The following is a 25,653-nucleotide window of genomic DNA, read 5'->3' as shown; positions in this document are numbered from 1 at the left end:
TATTTTATGTAGGTGGAATCTACTAAAAACCAGGAACAAAGGAACTGTATGGAAAAAAATGGGATATATAATAAAAGTTCAAAATAAAAACTTGATTTTATATCTATGAACTTTTCAGTGATATGGTCCCCTACTTAACCTGTCGTGATACTGTAAATAGGGCACTACACTGGGGGCAGATAAAGCTATATTCAAGTCCTGACTTTTGCCTATTGTGTAGCCTTGAACAAATTACTGATCTTCAGTATCATCTGTAGAATATGCTTAGTTACTTACCATATAGGTTTATTGAGATGGTTAAATAAGATTAAAAGTATAATAAAATGCTTGGCCAATATTTAGTACTCAATAAATGTTAATTTTTTCTTTCCTCTCTTAATTGCTTATTTCCTTACATGTCTCATTTAAGGCCTATTTCATAGTCCTGGGTTATTCATAGCATTATGGTATTAATATGATATGGCATTACAATTAGTAAGTTTTAATTGTAACTAAGCAGTGCTAAAATACACTTACTTTTTTTTCAGTTAAAACCTCTTCAGAAAATTACTGAACCATCCATGTTTATGAATCCTGCACCACCTCCAGAAAGAACAGATCCCGTGACGTAAGTGTTTTAAGTCTCGTTAATATGGTCAGATCATGTGACATTTAAAACAATTTTAATCCATTTGGTGGAGCATTTTGGTGGAGTTCTTTTAAGAAGTCCCCAGGACATGGCCAAGATGGGGCAGACTCTGAGGTGCAGAGAGTAGTGAATTGTTTTGCTTAATAAGAGGGAGAAATTTTAAATTTCTGGGTGTAGCCCTGGATAGAGGAGTTGAGGATGTGTGGAGATAAAAGAAGAGAAGGAGTGCCAAGTTCATGGCTGAAGGAGGGAAGGGAGGAGTAGCTTAATAAGGAAAACAGGCCAAGGAGATACCCCTTTTGGGAAAAGAGGTGAGAGACTTAACATCAGACTGTCTGATAGTTATCAATTTTCTGCCCTGTAGTATAGTAATGTTACCCTTACCTCCACAGCACTCCAACTGCTATAAAATCGTCTGTAAAAAGTCTATGGTAAAAAAAATGTCATTAGCAAACCAAAAGTAACTTAAAATATAGTATGCTAATCAATCTTGAAATTTCAACAATAAAAATAGATTATAGAAAAATGAGCACCTGAGAAAGAGATTTAATCTATAATGTTATCCAAGAATAAGAAATGGAAAAAAGCTGAAATGGGATTGAGGGAATTAGGTATTGAATGGGAAATTGTGTTCTGAAGTGCTTATTTTCCTATAGTCTCACCAACACTGGATATTATCATTAAAATCCTTTATCTATTTGATATTGGTTATTTGTTGAAATAGTAAAGCTAAATTTTTTCTTATGTTTATTTATTTTTCTTCTTCATACATCGAGTTAATGAACATTTATTGAATGTCTGCTATATCCCCAAGTCATGGCAGATACAAAGACATGTGAGGCCTTCTCCTTGCCCTTGATGCAAAGTAACATAAAAAATAATTACTGTGATGGTGCAAATGGAATAAAAGCCCTTCAAGAGCCAAAAAAGAACTGTGAGACAGCCAAGGAGCTTCTAATTTTTGTTAGGGAAGTTGGGGAGGAAAGAATGATTAAGTAAGGCTCCACAAAAGAAAGTGCTTGGAGTGAGACTTGTAAAAGTGGTAGTAGTGCATCTGGCTGATTTTGGACGAGTGAGGGGACACATTCTCTTGATAGGGCACATAAATAAAAGCGGGGAGCCATAAGAGGCTCTATTATGTTGGAGAACAGTCTGTAGTTGAGAGTGGCTAAGAGATTAGGAGCAAGGAGGAGAGCAACGAGGGATGAGCTAGAGTAGCTGGCAGGGGCAAGACACAGTGATTGAGAGTTCAGGCCCTAGAGCCAGACTGCATGGGCTCACATCCTATACGACCTTGGGCAAGTTACTTAGGCTCTTTATGCTTCATTTGTTGAATGGGATAAAAATTAAACTACCCAATTGAGTTACTATGATGATTAAATAAGTAACATGTAAAGTACTTAGAACATGGTAGAAAATAGCAAAATGCCTAATTAGTTGTTACCTATTTATAAAATTAATAAATATTTTTCATTACCATCATCATCATTGTAGGTTTATGCTTCTCAAATGTGAGCAAATTTTACTCCTTTGGGTCCTCAGGAATATACTCCATATATATATTCTAAAAGAACTATTTGAGTTTTTAAATTTATACAGACAGAAATCTGGAGAACATGTATAGGGATGGATATTAAGGGCAGGGGATGATGGTGGAAGGAAAATAAAGTTGAATCAGGCTGAGTTTATTGACATGGACTTACTAAACAGAGATTATTTTTATTTATTTACTTTTTGGAGACAAGGTCTTGTTCTGTTGCCCAGGCAACAGATCACAGCTCACTGCAGCCTTGACCTCTTGAGGCTCAATCAATCCTCCCTCTTCAGCCTCCCAAGTAGCTGGAAATACAGGCATTTGTTACCACGTTTGACTAATTTTTGTATTTTTTGTAGAGACAGGGTTTTGCCGTGTTGCCCAGGCTGGTCACGAACTCCTGCGCTCAAGCGATCCACCCACTTCAGACTTGGAAAGTGTTGGTATTGCAGGTGTGAGCCACTGCAGCTGGCCTAAGCAGAGATTTTTGCATTTAATGCTGCAGCTTGGGGAGTTAGAAAGGGTTCTCATAGCTTGTTTAGTTGAATGACTGAAAAAGGAACCAAAAGATGGCTCACAGTGAATTAGTTAGAAATGCTCGATTAATGTAGAGGAAGGGTTTTAGAGGTTCAGAGACATTATGTTAGAGTGGACTTGCCATTTAAGATCGACTCACCCATCCTGAGAGGGTCCAAAAGACACACGTTTTACCATGACTATGAGAAATGAGTTTGTGAAGGGTACCCTGGCATCCTTGAAGAGCCCTGTGATTGCTCTTCCCTGTGGGGCTAGACTTTACAGTGGCACCTGCAGTCACTGAACTGGGAAACTTAAATGCAGTGGGAGTAACTGGGTCCCAGGGTGGCAGGAACCAAGTGAAGACATTCAACTGCCAAAGGCAAGGTGGGTATGGTTACCATAATGGACAGTAGAATCAAGTAAGCAATAAGAATAGTCTTAGGGCCGGGCGCGGTGGCTCAAGCCTGTAATCCCAGCACTTTGGGAGGCTGAGACGGGCGGATCACGAGGTCAGGAGATCAAGACCATCCTGGCTAACATGGTGAAATCCCGTCTCTACTAAACAAATACAAAAAACTAGCCGGGCAAGGTGGCGGGCGCCTGTAGTCCCAGCTACTCGGGAGGCTGAGGCAGGAGAATGGTGTAAACCCAGGAGGCGGAGCTTGCAGTGAGCCGAGATCCGGCCACTGCACTCCGGCCTGGGCGACAGAGCGAGACTCTGTCTCAAAAAAAAAAAGAATAGTCTTAGTAGTGCAGACCTGTGGTGTTGGCTATCTGATCCTGTGTTTCTAGACATGAATAGATAGGAAGCCTACTGAATTCTAACCTGATCTGTATAAGCAGAAAAGTTCTATGTTGAGGGAACAAAAGTCTAACCTGCATCATAAAAACAGAGTCATGACCTCTCAATCAATTCCCAGATTTGATCTACTTTATAGACTCAGAACTCCTTTAATGAAAGGGAGGTTGGATGACCTCAAGAAAGGACCCTAGTATACTTCCAAAAATGTATGCCGTTAATATTTCTCCCAGTCTTCCCCAAAGGAACCTGTGGCCTTTTATCATGGTAATTGTGCACTAGAGAGAAGGGAACAATCAGGGCTTTTGGGGACTACTTGACACTGTCTCTGAACTAACACTAATTCCAGAAGACTCTGAATGTAACTGTGGTCCATCAATCAGAGTAAGGACTTATGGAGCTCAAGTGATCAATAGAGTTTTGGCTAAGGTCCATCTCACAGTTGGCTCTGTGAGTCCCTGAACATATCCAGTAGTTATTTCCCTTTTTCTAGAATGCATAATTGGAATAGATATTCTCAGTAACTGGCAGAATCATTGGTTTCCTGATCTGTTGATTGAAGGCTATTATGTAGGGAAAGGCCAAGAAGAAGCCATAGAACTCCCTCCATCTATGAAAGTAGTAAACCGAAAGCAATACTGCATGGAGGAATTGCAGAGATTAGTGTCACCATCAAGGACCTGAAAAACACAGGAATGGTGATTTCCACCACATCTCCATTTAACTCCCATATTTGACCTGTGAAGAAGACAGATGAAGAAGACAGTGGATTCTTGTGAGCTTAGCCAAGTTACAACTTCAATTGCAACTGCTACACCACATGTGGTTTCATTGTTTGAGCAAATTAACATATCCCCTGGTATCTAGAGTGCAGCTACAGATCTGGCAAATGCTTATTTCTCCATGCCTGTTAATAAAGACCATCAGGAGCAGTTTGCTTTTGGCTGGCAAGGTGAGCAATACACCTTCACTGTCCTAACTTAGGAGTATGTCAGCTCTCTAGCCCTACATTACAATTTAGTTTCCAGGGATCTTGATTGCCCTTTTCTTCCACAAAATAGCAGACTGGTCCATTTAATTGATGACGTGCTGATTGGACCCGGTGAGCAAGAAGTAGCAACTACTCTAGACTTATTGATAAAACATCTTTGTGTCAGAGAGTGGGAAATAAATATGACAAAAATTCAAGGGCCTTCTACCTCAGTGAAATTTCTAGGGGTCCATGGTATGGGTGGTGATATCCTGTACACAGTGAAGGATGAGTTGTTGCATCTGGCTTCTCCTGCAACAAAAAAGAGATACAACACCTGGAGAAATAACCACAGGTGGGCCTCTTTGGATTTTGGAGGTAATCTGTTCCTACTTTGGGTGTGTTATTCTGGACCACTTACTGGATGACTCAAAAAGCTACTAGTTTTGAGTGGGACCCAGAACAAGAGAAGGCTCTGCAACAGGTCCAGGCTGCCATGCAAGCTGCTCTGCCATTTGGGTCATATCATGCAACAGATCTAATGACATGTTAGTGGCAGCCATAAGGTACCTAGCTGTTGGTCAAAAATTGTTCTGAGAGGAGGGTGTTTTTGATGAGATTCACTTTTAAACTGGCACGCTGAGGAAAGCAGGTTGCTCTCCCTAGTGTGGGTGGGCCTCATCCAATAAGTTGAATGAAACAAAAAGATTGACTCACCCTGGGGTAAGAGAGAACTCCTCCTGCCTGACTGTCTTTGAATTGGAACATTAACTTTTCCCTGCCCTTGGACTCAAACTGAAACATCAGCTCTTCTGGATCTGATCTCCAGCCTACCAGCCTTTGGACTGGCACTACACTATTGGCTCTCCTGATTGTCAGGCCTTTGAATTCAGTCTAAAATTATACCTTTGGCTCTCCTGGGTCTCCAGCTTGCTGATTAACTTTGCAGATCTTGGGACGTATCAGCCTCCATAATCACATGAGCCAATTGCTTATCATAAATATATTTATGTATATATACATCCTATTGGTTCTATTTTTATGGACAACCCTAATATAATGGAACAGAGGAACAAACTACTATGTAAAGTATTTAGAATGTTTAGCTATATCTCCTGTAATTAGGAAGTGACTGATTGGAGATGGAAGATGACAGAAGGGGAAAGGAGGAAAAAAGATGTTCACATTTAGGGACCATTGGCTATACATTTGGTGCTGTTATTTCCTGAACCAGGGAACACTTAGGAAAGAGCATATTTGGAGAAGGGGAAAATGGTGAGTTCTATTTTGGACATGTTGAGTTTAAGGTGCTTACTGCTATGCATAGTATAGAATAGAGTTTAAGAATCTAAACTTTATTGTCAAAGAGACTGTATTCAAATGTTAGCTTTGCCACTTACCAGCTGTAAGACCTTGGGAGGAGTTGTTTAATCTCTCTAATACTAGCTTTCTTATATATGAAATAGGATCTAATAACTCTCATCTGATGGGCTTGCTGTGAAAAGTGAATGAGGTAACATACATAGCCATATGAACATTGTACCTGGCACAAAATACATTCCAAAAAATTAATAGATTTTAAAAATAAATATTAAACTAGTTCAACCATTGTGGAAGACAGTGTGGCAATTCCTCAAGGATCTAGAACTAGAAATACCATTTGACCCAGCCATCCAATTACTGGGTATATATCCAAAGGATTATAAATCATGCTGCTATAAAGACACATGCATATGTATGTTTATTGTGGCACTATTCACAATAGCAAAGATGTGGAACCAACCCAGATGTGCATCAATGATAGACTGCATTAAGAAAACGTGGCACATATACACCATGGAATACTATGCAGCCATAAAAAAGGATGAGTTCCTGTCCTTTGTAGGGACATGGATGAAGCTGGAAACCATCATTCTGAGCAAACTATTGCAAGGACAGAAAACCAAACACTGCATGTTCTCACTCATAGGTGGGAATTGAACAATGAGAATACTTGGGCACAGGATGGGGAATATCACACACCGGGGCCTGTTGTGGGATGGGGGGAAGGGGGAAGGGATAGCATTAGGAAAAATACCTAATGTAAATGACGAGTTAATGGGTACAGCGCACCAGCATGACACTTGTATACATATGTAACAAACCTGCGCATTGTGCACATGTACCCTAGAACTTAAAGTATAATTTAAAAAAAAGAAATTGAAAAAAAAAAGAGATAGAAATTTGGGTCTAAAGATTTGGAGAGATGTCTGGGCTCAGATACTTTGTGCTTCTCATTAGAACTTCAGGCCCTTCTGTCCTTTTCCATCCCTGCTGCCTATGATCTGAGTTTAGTAGTAAGGATAATCAAGAGAGCGCTTACTTCTGGCTCTTGGCTTTTTTCCTAGCTCTGGCCTTCGATGGCCCAAGGTGGCTAGGTGAGCGAAAAGTGTAAAGGAGGGAAGGGTTCAAAAGCAATAGCCACCACTGATTTTGGAAGTGGACTTTTGTATAATTTCAGTATTTCACTTAATTATTATTTTGCAGAAAAGTTATTACACCACAGACAGTAGAATATCCAGCATTCTTATCCCCAGACCTGAATGTTACTGTTGGGACTCCAGCTGTGCAATCCTCCGACCAGACATCTGTAGTGCGACTTGAAAAACTTCAGCAACAACCCCGGGAAAGGTAAAAAAAAAAAAAAAAAAAAATCAAAAGAGCTCAAAATTTTCATCTTAGGTGTTGTTTGTATAATACATTAATTTCTCGCTTTGAGACATAGGCTTGCTGTAGGCTCAGAAACTTTCATTATGGTGCTGTTGTTTCATTGGTTCAGAGATTATTTCTGATTTTTACTTGTCAATGTAGGTATCTTGTTTGAAAAAGTGTTATGCCAAAGAAAGAGGTGAAAACTCCCTTTATTTTTATTTTTTGAAGCAGAGTCTCACTCTGTCACCCAGCTTGGCCCAGATTGGAGTGTTGGAGTGTAGTGGCACGATTATGCTCACTGCAGCCCCAAATTCCTGGCCTCAAGCAATCTTCCTGCCTCAGCCTCCCGAGAAGCAGGGACTATAGACACGTCACACTACCACCACACCTGGCTATTTTTTTTTTTTTTTTTTTTTTTTTTTGAGACGAGGTCTTGCTATGTTGACCAGTCTGGTCTGGAACTCCTGACCTCAAGTGATCCTCCAGTCTCAGCCTCCCAAAGTGCTGGGATTACATTGTGCCTAGCTGAGGTGAAAACTCATTTATGAGGGATAAAGCATAATTCTTGCCATCTCCTCATTTACCAATGTATTTCATAGGTCTCCTGCTTTTTTTTTTCTGTATTTCTTGTCCTTTTTTTGCTATGCTTCAGTCTAGGGATTTTCTTCTGACTTATATTCTAGTTCACAAGCTCTTTCTTGTTTCCATTCTGCCATTAAATCAATTGAATTCTTAATCTCAGTTATTTTATTTCTCAACTATGGAATTTCCCTTCATTTTTGTAGTTTCTATTTATCTGCCAAAATCCACAGCCTTGTCTTTTAATTCTTTGGACATATGTATTATTATTGTCTTGGTCAGCTCAGGCTGCTATAACAAATACCATAGATTGAATGGTTTAAACAACAGACTTCTATTTATTTCAGTTCTGAGGCTGGGACATCCAAGATCAAGGTGCCAGCTGATTTGATCCCTGCTGAGGGCTCTCTTGTTGGTTTGCAAATTGCCTTCTGTTGACCATATCTTCACACTGTGGAGGGAGATCATCTCTCTCATGTCTCTCACCGTAAGAGTACAAATCCCATTCATGAGGGCTCTACCCTCATGACCCAGTTACCTCCCAAAGGCCCTACCTCCAATTAGTATCACATAAGGGATTAGGATTTCAACATACGAATTTTGGGGTATGTACCCTTTTCAGTTTATAGCAATCATTGCTATTTTAAAATCTAAGTCTGACCATTTCATTATCTGGATCTTCTGGGAGTCTATTTAAATTATTGGGTTTTTCTCTTAGTTTTCAGTCAGTTCTTATATTCTCACATGCCTAGTTGTTTTGATTGAGTGCCAGACATTGTATTTGAAAATTTATAGAACTGTTTTGAGGATCTTAATTTTAATTACATGTTCCTACAGAGAAGGTATACGTTTGTATCTGGCAACCAGCTGGGCTAGGAGCACTAACAATCCCAGATCACTTTAATTCAATTAAGACTGAAATTGAAATGATTTGAAGCTGGGCTTTAGTTCCTGTGAGGGGGAGTTAGTCTCTTTGTGGTTTATTCTTACTCCTAGTGTCAGGCCTGGGACTAGTGTGAGGCACATGAAGCAACTAGGTCATAACATTTAAAGAGACAGTCATTATCTTAAAGCCTTTTGGGGTCCCAACTCGGTGTTTACCAGGACTTCTCATCCCAACAAGCCCTGGTCTCTGGTTTTTGTTCTGACATCCTTATGTCTATCTCAAAGCTCTGCTCAGCTTTTTAACTTCTTGGCCATCTCAAGGCATAAATGCTTTGAAGGAAAAATGGCACCAAATGATGGGCTCCATGTCTCTGGACTTCCTTTCTGTCTGGAATCTTTGGTATGTAAATCCTTGCTATCTTTATAACTCAGTGATTCTTTCCAACACAATTTAGACAATGTTTTGTCCAGAATTTATAGATGTGTGGTGAGATGATTGGTCTGAAATAACCTAGTTCAGAATCACAGTGATCACTTTAAAGATCATTGTATCTTTTCTGAAAGAACTTAGAGTATAATAAGTAGAGACATAACAAAGCAAAACAAATAAATTATAAATTAAGAAATCAACTACGAAGGTATCAAAAAGATAGTGGAAAATAAAGGAGGTGACTGATTTTTATAAGAATTGTTAGAGAAGGGGTTAGGCGCGGTGGCTCATGCCTGTAATCCCAGTACTTTGGGAGGTCAAGACGGATGGATCACAAGGTCAGGAGATCGAAACCATCCTGGCTAACATGGTGAAACCCCATCTCTACTAAAAATACAAAAAATTAGCCGGGCGTGGTGGCACACACCTGTAGTCCCAGCTACTCGGAAGGCTGAGGGAGGAGAATCACTTGAACCCAGGAGGCAGAGGTTTCAGTGAGCAGAAATCATGCCACTGCATTCTAGCCTGGGAGACAGTGCGAGATTCCATCTCAAAAAAAAAAAAATTAGAGAAGATATTTGAGGTAACATTAAAGGAAAGGAGTCAGCATACCAAATATCCAGGGGTAGAGAATTACTGTAAGAATATGTATGAAAGCTCTAAGATAAGAAGAGATTATGCCTAGAAAAAGATGGTAGCCATTGAAATGAAGCAAAAAGCAAGGGGGAAAGTGGCTTAAGACAAGATAGGTCGAGACCAGATTATTCAGAGCCTTATAGACCATAATTTGAATTTTATTCTAAGAAAAATAGGAAGCCAATGTAGGTGTTTTATATTATTTTCCTTTTTCTTTTCTTTCTTTCTTTCTTTCTTTTTTTTTTTTTAAGATGGAGTCTCACTCTGTCACCCAGGCTGGAGTGCAGTGGCGTGATCTTGGCTCACTGCAACCTTTGCCTCCTGAGTTCAAGAGATTATCCTGCCTCAGCCTCCTGAGTAGCTGGGACTACAGGTGTGTGCCACCAAGCCCGGCTAATTTTTTTGTACTTTTAGTAGAGATGGGGTTTCATCATGTTGGTTAGGCTGGTCTCGAACTTCTGACCTCAAATGATCCACCCGCCTCGACCTCCCAAAGTGCTGGGATTACAGGCGTGAGTCACCGTGCCCAGCCTATATTATCTTTTAAATATAATATTTGATCCAAAATAGCAATCCATAATACTAATGTAAATTATATATAAAATAATATAATGATACCAACCAGTACTCAACCTAACCTAAAATCTAAAACATGATGGATAATTTGTATCTACTTATGGGCTTCTCTCCTATCTCATCCTCCTGCCTATTTCCCAGAAGTTGACTACTTCAATGAGTTTTTATTTTTTGCCTTTTGAAAATTAATTTTTTAAAAAAATCATATATGTAGGATGCTTAAATAATACATTATTTGATTTTGCTTACATCACCCACTGTTATGTTTCTAAGACTCATCTATGCTGTTTTATGGCACTCCATTTGGTGAATATACTGCAATTTTCATTTGTTTACTAATGGTCATTAGGTATATTCTCTTTTTATTGCTGCATAACAAATTGTCACAAACTTAGTTGTTTAAAACAGTATCTATTTATTTTCTCACAGTAAGTCAGAAGTCTGGGCAGAGTGTAACTGAATTCACGAGGCTGGCCGGGCGTGGTGTGTCTTGCCTCTAATTCCAGCACTTTGGGAGGCCAAGGCAGGCCGATCATGAGGTCAGGTGTTTGAGACCAACCTAGCCAACATGGTGAAAACCCATCTCTACTAAAAATTCAAAAATTAGCCAGGCGTGGTGGCGGGCACCTGTAATCCCAGCTACTCAGGAGCCTGAGGCAGGAGAATCGTTGGAACCTGGGAGGCGGAGGTTGCAGTGAGCTGAGATCACGTCACTGCACTCCAGCCTGGGCGACAGAGCAAGACTCCATGTCAAAAAAAAAAAAAAGAGGTATTTCACAAGGCTGAAATACAGGTGTTGGCCAGCGCATTCTTATTTAGAGGGCTTCTCTTCCAAGTTTGTTCAGGTTGTTTGAAGAATTCAGTTTCTTGTGATTATAGGAGCTTCTCTTCTTCTGGAACTCCCATAATGTGATAATTTGTTTCTTTAGCTGTATCCTGTAAGTCCTGTTCTTCACTCTATTCTTTTTCATCTGCCTGTATTATTTCAATAGACCTGCCTTTAAGTTCAGAAATTATTTCTTCTGTGTGGTCTGGTCTCAATTGTACATTTCATTATTTTTTTTTTTTCTTTTTGAGACAGAGTCTTGCTCTGTTGCCCAGACTTGAGTGTAGTGGCACTATCTCAGCTCACTACAATCTCCACCTCCTGGGTTCAAGCAGTTCTCATGCCTCAGCCTCCGAGTAGCTAGAATTACAGACGTGAGCCACCAAGCCTAATTTTTGTATTTTTAGTAGAGACAGGGTTTCACCTTATTGGCCAGCGTGGTCTTGAACTCCTGATCTCAAGTGATCTACTCACTTTGGCCTCCCAAAGTGCTGGGATTACAGGTGTGAGCCACTATACCTGGTCCACAGTTTTACATTTTATTTCAGTCATCGAATTCTTCAGCTCTAGGATATCCGTTTGGTTCTTTTTATATCTATTTATTTGTTGAAATTCTCATTTAAATCATGAATTGTTTTCCTGATTTAATTGTCTATCTGTATTCTCTTATATCTGAGTTTCCTTAAGATCATTATTTTGAATTTTTTTCTGAAATTTCATGTGTTTCCTTATGATTGGGGTCTGTTACTGGAGAATTATTGTTTTTATTGAAGGTGACGTTTCCTTGCTTTTTCCTAATTCATGTGTTCCTACATTGATTTCTGTGTATCTGATGGAAAAGTCACCTCTTTCAATCGTATGTAGTAGATTTCCCAGGGAAATATTTGTATGAATATTGTATGACATCTTGGGATATCAGATTGGTAGGGCACATTGGCCCAGTTCTAGGTAGATCCAGTAGTTTAGTCTTCATATAGTTTTTCAGCTATAATCTATAGTAGTGGTATTTGCAAGTTTCTCAGTAGCCTAGGCTGAGAGAGTCTATAGAGATGGTGGTGTGACTTTGTCAGGGATGGTCTCACTGGGCTGTTTCTTAAATGGGTGGCATGCAGTGGCTTGTCTGGCCTGGGAATATGCCTGCCCAGAGCAACTTGTGGGGCTGTTTCTTAGGCCTCAGATGTGGGCACACAGCTCTTCAGCTGGCCTGGAATCCTGTCTGCTAGGGGCAGCCTGTAGGGATATTTCTTGGGCCTGAGATGTGGGTGCACAGCTGCTTTGCTGGCCTGGTGATGTTTTTGCTGGGGGCTGCCCACAGGGCCGTTTCACAGGTCTGGGATTCAGGTGCGAAGCTGCTCAGGGGCGTGGCCACTGGAGGTAGCCTGAGGAGCTGTTTCTCAGGTCCTGAACATGGGCTCTTGGCTACTTGCCCAGCCTGGGGATATGCCTGTCAGGGGCAGCCTGCAGGATGGTTTCTCTGGCCCTGGAATTTAATCTGTTTTTAGGCCTAATGATGGAACAGCTTATGGATGTAATACCTCTTTGAATGAGATGAATATGAATATTGATATGTCCATAAGTAGGGCTACTCGAATTATCAACTTCTAGTGGTCATAGATCTCCTGGTTTAAGGTCTGTTGTAGGGATTATATAAGAATCAAACTTCAGGTCTTCGTAGTCTGTATATTTATACCTAAATATCATTGCTAGTCTATGGTTTTTCAAGTTAGAGAAGAGATACTCATTTTACCTATCATGTATAGGATTCATAAAGACAGTAAAGTAATTAGGATTAAAATAATAGTGAGTAAGATAATTAATACTGTTTCTACTTCTTAAGCATCTATTTTGTGTGGGTTAGTTTAGTTGTTAGTATTAGTGAAATAACATAAAGGACTAAAGCGCTAATTAAGAAAATGGTTATTACAGTGTGATTGTGTAAGTGTAGTTCTTCTATAATAGATGATGCTGCATCTTGAAAGCCTGACTGGAATAGGTATACCACAAAGATATAAAGAATTTTAACTTGTAAATTAACTTTGACAAAGTTATGTAACATTTTTACTAGTATCTTGCTTGTTGAAAAAGTCATAATGGTTATGAGGCTAGCCTGAAACTAGTTATAGGGGGTTTGACTCCTTGCTTTCTTATTTTTAGCTTCTATGTACGTGGACTTTTTGATTGTATAATATGGTTATGGGTGGCCATGAAATCATTCGAGATTTTTAGATGAAAGTTCCACTACTGAGACTTCCCATTTTGAAGTGAAGCCTTCTCAGATTATGAAAATTATTAATATTACTGTTATTAATTAAATAAATGAGCCTATTGATGAAATGTTTCATATTGTATATACATTAGGGCAGTGACTTATAGTGGACCAGAAGTGTAAGGTCTTACACTTTAGTTTCTGAAAAAAATGTTTAAAATATTATTTTGAACTCATAGATTTAAACATTTGATAGGCTGCAATCCATTGCAATCCATTGCAGGTTTTAATCTTTGTTAAAGTGTGTTGGTCTATTTTATGTGAAATTAATTTGTCTGAATTTTTTGCAGGAGAATTGGCTTAGAAAACTCTTCTAGCTTCACAGATTCACACTTCTGATGTTTTCATTTGGTGTGTGTGTGTGTGTGTGTGTGTGTGTGTAGTATAATGGAATGCTTTTTAAGATTTCCTAGGGTACTGTCCTGGAAGAGATACTTGGCTGGTCAGTTTTGAGCGTTCACAGTGGTTAGGCTGCTCCGGGCCCTTTAGATCTTACCATGAATCTCGAAATGAGAAAAACCCTCCCAGTTTCAACTGCTATTCTCAAATTGTCTCTGCACACTACCAGATTTTTATACTAAAACTATAGTTTATTTATAATGTTCACATCTATATTCATGAATGAGATTAGACTGTAATTTTTCTTTTTCTTAATGTCTTTGTCAGGTTTTATTGTCAAGGCCATTATGTCCTCATGAAATGAATTGGGAAACATTCTCTGTCTTCCATTTAATCCTTGTTAATTATATCTTTAAGTTATTCAAGCTTTTTGAAGTTTCTTGGATTAGAAGATACATCCTTTTTTCACTTGTTTTATTGTGGAAGATATTGTATATGTATTGAATAATTATATATATATATAATCCTTTTTTTCACTTGCTTTGTTGTGGAAGATATTGTATATGTATTGAATAATTATATATATATATATAATATATATAGTGTTATGGACTGAATGTGTGTCCCCTCAAATTCATATGTTAAAATCCTAATCCCCAATGTGATGTTATTTGGAGGCATTGCCTTTGGAAGATAATTAGGGTTAGATTAGGTCATGAGGGTAGGACTGTTATAATGATGGGATTAATGCCCTTATAAAAAGAGAAAGAGACACAAGATCCATCTCTTTCCACCATGTGAGGATATAAGAAGGCCATCTGCAAACAAGGAAGACTAACTACTCTCACCAGACACTGGATCTGCCAGCACCTTGATCTTGGACTTTCTGACCTCTAGAACTGTGAGAAATAAATGTCTATTGTTTGGGGGAGGGATAGCATTAGGAGAAATACCTAATGTAAATGATGGGTTGATGGGTGCAGCAAACCAACGTCACACATGTATACCTATGTATCAAACCTGCACATTGTGCACAAGTACCCTAGAACTTAAAGTATATTTTTAAAAAGTCTATTGTTTAAGTCACCCAGTCTGTTGTATTCTGTTATAGCAGCTCAAACTGACTAAGACTTATGGTTTAAATACTAAGAGTAACATATATTGAATAATTTCTATAACATGTATATATAGCCTAAATAATGATGATAAGCCCATTATGTACATATTTATGATTCAGGTTAATAAATACACCACCAGTAATATCAGAAATATTTTTTGTGTACTCTTCTGTGATTACATCCCTCTCCTTAACTGTCCCCATGTAACTAGTACCTTGATTTTTGTTGTAATCATTCCCTTTCCTTTGACTGTATCCCTAGACAATATATTGTTGGTTTGTCTCTTTTAGAACATTTTATAAATGGATCACATTGCATGTATTCTTCTGTGAATCATACCATATATATTCTTCTGTCACTTGCTTTTTTCATTCATAACTGATTTCTTTAGGCTGGAAAAGATGAAAAAAGAATATAGAAATCTGAATACATGGATAGACAAAGCTAACTATTTAGAAAGCATTCTAATGCCAAAATTGGAACATAAGGATACTGAGGTAATTGACATAATACATTCTCCTATTTACAGCTTTTAATACTTTTTATTAAGAATGGGATTATGATAATTAAAAGTGATGATCAATTTTTTTGTCCTTGATATAATAAAATACTTTTCATGGTTCAGGTACTTACCTGTTTTGATAATGTGCCATTCAATGAATATTTATTAATAATTTGTAAGGTTTAATAGTTATTGATAATTTATAAGGATATAATTCATATACCATACAAATGACCCATTTATAGAACTCAGTGACCTTTAGTATATTCACTGAGTTGTGTATCCATCACCACAGTCAATTTTAGAACATTTTTATCACCTGCAAAAGCAACCCCATACCCTTTAGCCAACACCTCCCAATTTTTCCATCCCCTCCACTAGCCCTAGGCAGCAATTAGTCAACTTCCTAACTCTATAACTTTAGCCTATTCTAGACATTTCTTATAAATGGAATCATACAATATGTTGTCCTTTGTGATTTGCCTCTTTTGCCTGCCATGTTTTTAAGTTTCACCCCTGTTGTAGCATGTACCAGTACTTCATTTTTTTCTCTCTCCAGATAACATTCCATTATTTGGATATACCACATTTTGTTTATGCATTCATCAGCTGATGGGCATTTAGGTTATTTCTATTTAAAAGCTATTATGAATAATGCTGCTATGAACATTTATGTGCAAGTGTATGTGTGAACAAATGTTTTCAATTCTCTTGGGTATATATAAAGGAGTGGAAGCTGGATTGTGTAATAATGCCCTGTTTAGATTTATGAGGAGCTTCCAAACTGTTTTCCACTGCAGCTGCATCATCGTACATTCCAACCAGCAATGTATGAAGGATCAAAATCTTCATCTACCCTTTTTAACTTTTAAAAATTATTATTATACCCGTCCTAGTAGGTTTGAAGTGGTATCTCATTGTGGGTTTGATTTGCATTTCTCTAATGACTAATGATGTGAACATCTTTTCATGTGTTTACTGGACATTCGTATATCTTCCTCGGATAAAATTTATTCAAATCCTTTGCCAGTTTTAAAATTGAGTTATTTTTCTTTTTATTGTTAAGTTGTAAGAGTTCTTTGCATTTTCTGGACATTAAACCCTTATCAGAAATGTGAGTAAGGTTTAATATTTAGAAATACACTCTAACCTATACATGTTGACTTGGAAATAAAGGATTCATAGCTCTCTCAATGGATGGATAAAACATTGACTATGATCACAGTCTCAAATGGTAGTTATAACATATTGATATTTTCATGATTTTTAATGCCTCTGTGATAAATGGGCAGAGTTCTGCTGCTGTTGGATAAACTGATTAGTATTTACCAATACACTATTCATATTTTGGAGACACTTTGGAGGACTTTTTATTAAAGGGACTAAGAACTTAGGGTTCTTATTAAAAGATCAGTATTTTTTAAGTGCGCACTGATCACTTTACCTTATAATTCTCCTTAGAATTTTGTAAAGAGACACATCACTTTTAAGTTATAGGCCAAAATGTATTCTAATAAAAAAAGTAATCTGTTTCCTGGGGGTATCTTCTCATACCCCCTGAAGTTACAATATTATGTAATTTATCTTGCAATATTTATCTCCTACATCCATCATTCAAATACTCCATCCATTCTTGGATACCTTTTCTTTGGAACATCAACTCCTGGTCAGAGTATGCGGCTCCTTAAAATAGTGCTGTTTGAATTCTTTTCTCACAAACCCATCTCCTTCTTGTCTTCTGTAAATTTGGGTGTGGAGGAAGGTGTATTGTATGAAAGTGGTTATGAAGGCAGAGGAAAATGTTTTAGTTCTTCAAATATTTTCCCCAATATATTTTCTTTTTTTTTTTTTTGCTTCTAGGAAACTAATGTGGATGAGGCATCTGAAAACCTGAAAAGTGATCAATCTGAAGAGGAGCTTGAAAATGTTGCAGGAGTAGGTAAGAAACTAATTTGATTTTTTTATTATTAAGATAATTGAAATCAAAGTGATTATATCACAAAAAGACAATAATTTGCTTTAAGTAGATTTCTTTTTTGTTAGGAAATAAATATGCATTTCACTGTAGTTTCGGCATATGGTAGGTGGGATAATTTTAAAGAACAGTGTTAGACCCTATTAAGAATATTAAAAAGTTTTAAGGCCGGGCACAGTGGCTCACGCCTGTAATCCCAGCACTTTGGGAGGCTGAGTCAGGTGGATCATGAGGTCGGGAGTTCAAGACCAGCCTGGCCAAGATGGTGAAACCCTGTCTCTACTGAAAATACAAAACATTAGCCTGGCACGGTGGCAGGCGCCTGTAATCCCAGCTACTTGGGAGGCTGAGGCAGGAGAATCACTTGAACTTGGAGGGCGGAGGTTGCAGTGAGCCGAGATCTCGTCACAGCACCCCAGCCTGGGTGACAGAGTGAGACTCCATCTCAAAAAAAAAAAAAAAGAAGAAGAAGTTTTAATGCTGCTTTATTTTATTTTTAAATATTATTGTTATTATCATCTGAGACAGGGTCTAGTTCTGCCACTCAGCCTGGAGTATAGTCGCACAACCACAGCTCACTGCAGCCTTAATCTCCCGGGTTCAACCAGTCTTCCCACCTTAGCCTCCCAAGTAGCTGACACTACAGGCACATGCCACTATGCCTAGCTAATTTTTGTATTTTTTTTGTAGAGACAGGATTTTGCCATGTTGCCCAGACTGGTCTCAAACTCTTGAGCTCAAGCAATCTTCCTGCCTTGAATTCCCAAAGTGCTTGGATTACATGCATAAGCCACCATGCTTGGCCAATGCTCTTTTACTTTTTTAAGGATGAGAAAAAAGTTAAAGTTAAAATACTAACTATGACCTGTGAAAAGGCATTTTTATTAGACATTGCGAACAATAGAGCTATTGGTCTCTTTTATGTAGAGGAGTGTGTTTATGCAGAGGAGTGTGTGTGTGTGTGTGTGTGTGAAAAAGTGTGGCAGAGGAAGAAGGAGAGGAAATTAGATTAGCGTTACATTTGAGAATTTATCCTAAAGTATCAGTAAGAGATTTAATAAATGGACTGTTGATGCTGTCTTTTAAAAATCTCTTAAATTCACTAAGAAAGCAAGTTAAAGTATAGTACTACACTTTAAAATACATAATAATATAACGTAAAGTCTTGGATTCTGCAGGTATGGAATGGAATAATGACTTACTGTTATAAGACTTTTGTCACACATTAATCGTCTCTTTCGTCTCCACTTCTAATTCTCTGGCTATATCAGGCTTTTGAAAGATTCATTTCCTAACTTCTAGGAATCTACCAGCCTAGCAGAGATACTAACTCTTTAGCTAACTCTTTACCTGAAATATTCAAGTTTTAGATATAGGATAATCATAGTTCCTCTCTTCAATATCACTGGAAGAATGGAGGGTAACTTTTTCAGTCACTGGTGGTAGTTATCTTTTTTTCTTTTACTTTTTTTCCCACTTAAAGATTGGTTGCATATATATTTACAATGGTTATATCCTCTTGATGTATTGATCCTTTATCATCATATAATGCCATTTTTGCATCTTTTTACAGTTTTTGACTTGAAGTCTATTTTTTATGTGAATATGGCCACTCCTGCTCTTTTTAGGTTTCCATTTTCATGGAATATCTTTTTCCATTCCTTCACTTTCAGCCTATGTGTGTCCTTAAACCCAAAGTGAGTCTCCTCTACATAAAATACACTTGGGTCTTGTTTTTATATCTATTCTGTTACTCTGTGTCTTTCAACTGGGGAGTTTAATCCATTTACATTTAAAGAATTATTGCATTATTAAGGACTTACTATTGCCATTTTTTATATTGTTTCTGTCTGTCTTGTAATACTTTTGCCTATCTTTTTCTGTCATGCTATCTTTCCTTGCGTTTCATTGATGTTTTTGTATTGATATGCTTTGGTTCCTTTCTCTTTGCTTCTCATGTGTCGTCTTTTATTCTCAATAAGTATAGATTCAAAACTACTCAACAAAATACTGACAGACTGAATTCAACAGCATATTAAAAGGAGCAAATGGAATTTAACTCCAGGATGCAAGGATGTTTCCTCATACAGAAATCAATTAATGTGATACACTACATCGACCGTATGTAGGATTAAAAACCACATGATTATTTCAACAGATATGAAAAAGTATTTGAAAAACTTCAACAGCCTTTTAGGATAAACACCTTCAAAAAACTAGATATAGTAATAAAGTAGCTCAATATATTAATAAAAAAGGCTATAAATGAAAAGCCTGTAGCAAATACCATACTCAACAGTGAAAAACTGAACACTTTTCCTCTAAGATCAGAAACAGCTCAAGGATGTTCATTCTGCCCCTTCTGTTAAACATAGTACTAGAAATCCTAGTCAGAGCAATCAGGCAAGAAAAAAATAGAAAGTATCCAAATCAGAAAGGAAGAAGTAAAATTATCTTTGCAGATAGCAGGATCTTACATACAGAAAATTCTGTAGACTCCATACAAAAAGACCTGTTAGAACCAATAAATGAATTCAGTAAAGATGCAGGAGATAAAACCAACACAGAAAAATCAGTTGTGTTTCTATACACTAACAATGAACTACCCAAAAAAGAAATCAAGAAAATAATTCCAGTTTACAATAGCGTCAGAAAGAATAAAATAATTAGGAATAAACTTTTCAAAGGAGGTGAAAGACCTTGCACACTGAAAACTAAAAAACATTGATAATGAAAAAGAAAATAAAGGGAAAGATATCCTGTTTTCTCAAGTTTGAAGATTTAATACTGTGAAAATGTTTATACTACCCAAAGCAGTCTACAGATTCAGTGCAATCTCTATCAAAATTCTAATGGTGTTTTTCACAGAAGTAGAAAAAGCAATCCCAAAATTTATATGGAACCACAGAAGACTCTGGATAGTCAAAATAATCTTGAGAAAGAAGAACAAGGCTGGAGGTATCACACATTCTGATTTCAAAATATATTACAAAAATATAGCAATTAAAATAGCATGGACTGGCATAAAGATAGACATATAGACCAACAGAGTAGAAGAGGGAGCCTAGAAATAAACCCATATAAATGTGATGAACTGATCTTTGAGAAGTGTGCCAAGAATACACAATGAGGAAAGAATAGTCTTTTCAGCAAATGGTGTTGGGAAAACTGGATATTCAAATGCAAAAGAATTGAAATTAGACTTTTGCTTAACACCATAAACAAAAATCAGCTCTCAATGGATAAATGACTTAAATGTAAGACTGGAAACTGTAAAACTCCTAGAAGAAAACATAGGGGAAAATCTCATTGACACTGGTGTTGGCAATAATTTATTGGATAAGACACCAAAGGCACAGGCAACAAAAGCAAAAACAGACAGTGGGGCTATATCAAATTAAAAAGCTTCTACACAGTAAAGGAAACAATAGAGTGAAGAAGAAACCTACAGAATGAGGGAATATATTTGCAAACCGTATATTTGATAAAGGGCTAATATTCCAAAACATATAAGGAACTTTTTCAACTCAATAGCAAAAAAATTTTAAAAAAGTGGACTGAGCACTTGAATACATATTTATCCAAAGAAGACATTACAAATGTCCAACGGGTATACGAAAAGGTGCTCATCATCATTAATCATCAGGGAAATACAAATCCAAATCATAATGAGATACGACACCTGTTAGGATGGCTATTACTGAAAAGTCAAGAAGTCAACAAGTGTTGGCAAGGATGTGAAGAAATTCGAACCCTAGTACACTGTCGGAATGTAAAATGATGCAACTGCTTTTGAAAACAGCGTGGAGGTTACTCAAAAAAATGACAAATAGATAAATCATATGATCCTGCCATTTCACTTCTGGGTGTCTATCCAAAAGAATTGAAATCAGTATCTCAAAGCAGTATTTGCACTCCTATGTTTATTGCCATGTTCCTTACTATAGTCAAGATGTAGAAACAACCTAAATGTCATAGATGAATGGATAAAGAAAATGTGGTATACACACATAATTCAGAGACATTGCAGGTTCAGTTCTAGACCACCACAATAAAGCAAATCATATGATTTTTTTTTGTTGTTGTTTCCTAGGGCATATAAACATTACATTTACACTATACTATTGTTTATTAAATAAAGTGTGCAATAGCATTATGTAAAAAATCAATATACATGACTTAATTTTAAAATACTTAATTGCTGGCTGGGCACAGTGGCTCATGCATATAATACCAGCACTCTGGGAGGCCAAGGCAGGAGGATTGCTTGAACCCAAGACTTCAAGGGTGGGGTGCATCAGGTAGGATCATGCCACTACACTTCAGCCTGGGTGGCAGAGCAAGACCCTGTCTCAAAAAATAGAGAGGCCAGGCGCTGTGGCTCAAGCTTGTAATCCCAGCACTTTGGGAGACAGAGGCGGGCAGATTACCTGAGGTCAGGAGTTCAAGACCAGCCTGGCCAACATGGTGAGACCCTATCTCTACTAAAAATGCAAAAATTAGCCCAGTGTAGTGGCTCACGCCTGTTGTCCCAGCTACTTAGGAGGCTGCTGAGACATGAGAATCTCTTGAACCCGGGAGGTGGAGGTTGCAGTCAGCTGAGATCACACCACTGCACTCCAGCCTGGGCAACACAGTGAGATGAGACTCTGTCTCATATATATATACACACACACACATACACATATATATACACACACATATATATACACATATATGAGGTTGTTTGGGTTTTCTTGTAAATTATATATATATATACTGATCAAGGTGGTATTTGTTGAAGGTTGGAGTGGCTGTGGCAATTTTAAAGAATAAGACAACAATGAATTTTGCTGCATCAGTTGGCTCTTCCTTTCATGAAAGATTTCTCTGTAGTATGCGATGCTGTTTGATAGCATTTTACCCACAGTAGAACTTCTTTCAAAATTGGAGTCAGTCCTCTTAAACCCTGCTGCTGCTTTGTCAACTAAGTTTATATAGAATGCTAAATCCTTTGTTGTCATTTTAGCAGTGTTCACAGCATCTTCGGCAGTAGATTCCATCTCAAGAAACCACTTTCTTTGCTCATCCATAAGAAGCAATTCCTCATCCATTTAAGTTTTGTAATGAGATTGTAGCAATTTACTCACATCTTCAGGCTTCACTTCTAATTATAGCTCTCTTGCTATTTTCATCACATCCGTAGTTACTTTCTCTACTGAAGTTTCACTGAACATCTTAAAGTCATCCATGAGGGTCGTAATCAACTTCTTCCAAATTCCTGTTGATATTTTGAGCTCCTCTCCTGAAGCACAAATGCTCTTAATGGCATCTAGAATGGTGAATCCTTTGCAGAAGGTTTTCTATTTACTTTGCCAAGATCCCTCAGAGGAATTATGTAAGGCAGCTAAAGCCTTATAAAATGTATTTCTGAAATAAGAGGACTTGGAAGTTGAAATTACTCCTTGATCTGTGAGCTGCAGAATGGATCTGTGTTAGCAGGCATGAAAGCAACATTAATGTCCTCAGACATTTCCATCAGAGCTCTTGGATGACCAGGTGCATTGTCACTGAGCAGTAATATTTTGAAAGATATCTTTTTTTCTGAATAGTAAGTCTCAACAGCGAGCTTAAAATATTCAGTAAACCATGCTGCAAACAGGTCTGCTGTCATCCATGCTTTGTTGTTCCATTTATAGAACACAGGCAGAGTAGACTTGACGTAAATGTTAAGGGCCCTAGGATTTTTAGAATGGTAAATGAGCATTGGCTTCAATTTAAAGTCAGTAGCTGCATTAGCCTGTAAGAGAGTTGGCCTGTCCTTTGAAGCATTGAAGTCAGGCATTGAGTTCTCCTCTCTAGCTATGAAAGTCCTAGATGACATCTTCTTCCAGTATAAGGCTGTTTCATCTACAATAAAAACCTTTTTAGTGTAGCCGCTTTCATCAGTTATCTTAGCCAGATCTTCTGGGTAACTCGCTGCAGCTTCTACATCAGCACTTGGCTGCTTTACCTTGCGCTTTTGTGTTACAAAGATACTGTCTTTCCTTAAACCTCACGAACTAACCTTTGCTATCTTCAAGGTTTTCTTCTGCAGCCACTTCACCTCTCTCAGCTTGCACTGGATTGAAGAGAGTTAGGGACTTTCTTTGGATTAGGCTTTGGCTTAAGGGACTGTTTGTGGCTGGTTTAATCTTTTATCCAGACCATTAAAATTGTTTCCATATCTGCAATAAGCTGTTTTGCTTTCTTATCATTTGTGTATGGAATAGCACTTCTAGTTTCCTTCAAGAATTTTTTCCTTTGCATTCACAGCTGGGCTGTTTGGTGCAAGAGGCCTAGCTTTTGGACTGTCTCAGCTTTCAACATGCCTTCCTCAGTAAGCTTAATCATTTCTAGCTTTTGATTTGAAGTGAGGGATGTGCAAATCTTCTTTCACTTGAACACTCAGATCCATTATGGGGTTATTAATGGCTTACTTTCAATATTGTTCTGTGTCAGGGAATAGAGAGGCCAAGGAGAGGAAGAAAGATGGGGGAACAGCTGGTCAGTGGCATAGTTAGAACACACACAACATTTATAAATTAAGTTTGCCATCTTACAAAAGTCTAATATCCAGCATTTATAAGGAACTTAAACAAATTTACAAAAAAAAAAAAAAAAAAAAAACCTCGTTAAACAGTGGGCAAAGGACATGAACAGACACTTTTCAAAAGAAGACACACATGTGGCCAACAGGTATATGAAAAAATGCTTAACATCACTGATCACTAGAGAAATGCGAATCAAAACCATAATGAGATACCATCTCACACCAGTCAGAATGGCTATTATTAAAAAGTCAAAAAATAACAGATGCCAGCAAGGTTGCAGAGAAAAAGGAATGCTTATACACTGTTGGTGGGAGTGTAAATTAGTTCAACTACTGTGGAAGACAGTGTGGTGATTCCTCAGAGACCTAGAGACAGAAATGCCATTTGACCCAGCAATCTCATGACTGGGTATATACCCAAAGGAATCTAAATCATTCTTTTATAAGGACACATGCCTGGGTATGTTCATTGCAGTACCATTCACAATAGCAAAGATATGGAATCAAGCTAAATGCCCATCAATGGTAGACTGGATAAAGAAAATGTCATACATATACACCATAGAATACTATGCAGCCATAAAAAGAATGAGATCATGTCCTTTCCAGGAGCATAGGTGGAACTGGAGACCATTATCCTTAGCAAACAAATGCAGGAACAGAAAACTAAATACCACATAGTCTCACTTATAAGTGGGAGCTAAATGATGAGAGCACATGGACACATGGAGGGGAACAACACACACTAGGGCCTATCAGAGAGTGGAGGGTAGGAGGAGGCAGATGATCAGGAAAAATAACTAATGGACACTAGGCTTAATACCCGGGGATGAAATAACCTGTACAACAAACCCCCATGACAAAAGTTTACCTATGTAACAAACCTGCACATGTACAATTGAATTTAAAAGTTAAATTTTTTTTTAAAAGTTTGCTATCTTAGATGGGTGTGGTTTGTGGTGCCCCTCAACAATTACAATAGTAATATCAAAGATCACTGGTCATAGAGTACCATAAAAGATATTATAATAATGAAAAAGTTTGAAATATTTTGAGGATTAATTACCAAAATGTGATGCAGAGACACAAAGTGAACACATACTTTTGGAAACATGGCACCAATAGTCTTGCTCAATGCAAGGTTGCCACAGACCTTCAATTTGTACAAAACATAGTATCTTAGAAGTTCAATAAAAAGAGATATGCCTGTCTACATACAATGGAATATCATTCAGCATTTAAAAAGAAGGAAATCCTGCCATATGTGACAACGTGGATGGACCTTGAGGACATTATACTAAGTGAAATAAGCCAGTCACAGAAAGACAAATATTGCATGATGCCACGTATGTGAGGTATATGAAATAGTCAGAGTAGAATGCTGGTTGCCTGAGGCTAGGGAGAGGGGCAAATAGGGAATTGCTTTTCAACAAATATAAAGTTTAAGTTTTGCAAGATGATAAAGTTCTAGAGATCTGCTTTACAACATTGTGCTGATAGTTAACATTATTGTGCTTTACACTAGAAAATTTGTAAAGAGGATAGGTCTCATGTGAATTGTTCTTAACACAATTAAAAGAAAAGAAAAAAAAAAGAGCTGAACAAAGTCATGTAGTTGTGACCATAGCAAATTTTTTTGCTAGAATTCTGCCTCAGTTATTTATTTTCTTTTTGTCCCTTTTAGGTTTTCCCTTTTTACATGCTAAATATGTATTCCTTATATTTCTAGGAAAATTTTACAAGTATTTCAACCAGCCTTCTTTGAATGGTCCTATTTTGTCTAATTTCATACACCCTTATTCTAGTCTC

At 37.6% G+C, this 25,653-nt stretch overlaps 1 protein-coding gene across 2 annotated transcripts in view; it reads left to right on the top strand.

The window, feature by feature from the left end:
• The window catches only part of C2CD6 (C2 calcium dependent domain containing 6), a 197,572-nt gene that overhangs the window by 47,093 nt on the left and 124,826 nt on the right, over positions 1-25,653 (top strand). For both annotated transcript variants that reach the window (XM_023218941.3, XM_023218931.3), the window contains exons 8-11: positions 528-607; positions 6,977-7,120; positions 15,188-15,293; positions 17,159-17,237. In XM_023218941.3, coding sequence (XP_023074709.1) covers positions 528-607; positions 6,977-7,120; positions 15,188-15,293; positions 17,159-17,237 — 409 coding nt within the window. The remainder of the gene's footprint in view (positions 1-527; positions 608-6,976; positions 7,121-15,187; positions 15,294-17,158; positions 17,238-25,653) is intronic.

This window comes from Piliocolobus tephrosceles, chromosome 11, assembly GCF_002776525.5.
Source record: "Piliocolobus tephrosceles isolate RC106 chromosome 11, ASM277652v3, whole genome shotgun sequence".
Lineage (NCBI taxonomy): Eukaryota > Metazoa > Chordata > Mammalia > Primates > Cercopithecidae > Piliocolobus > Piliocolobus tephrosceles.
This window is presented reverse-complemented; position numbering and strand designations above follow the sequence as displayed.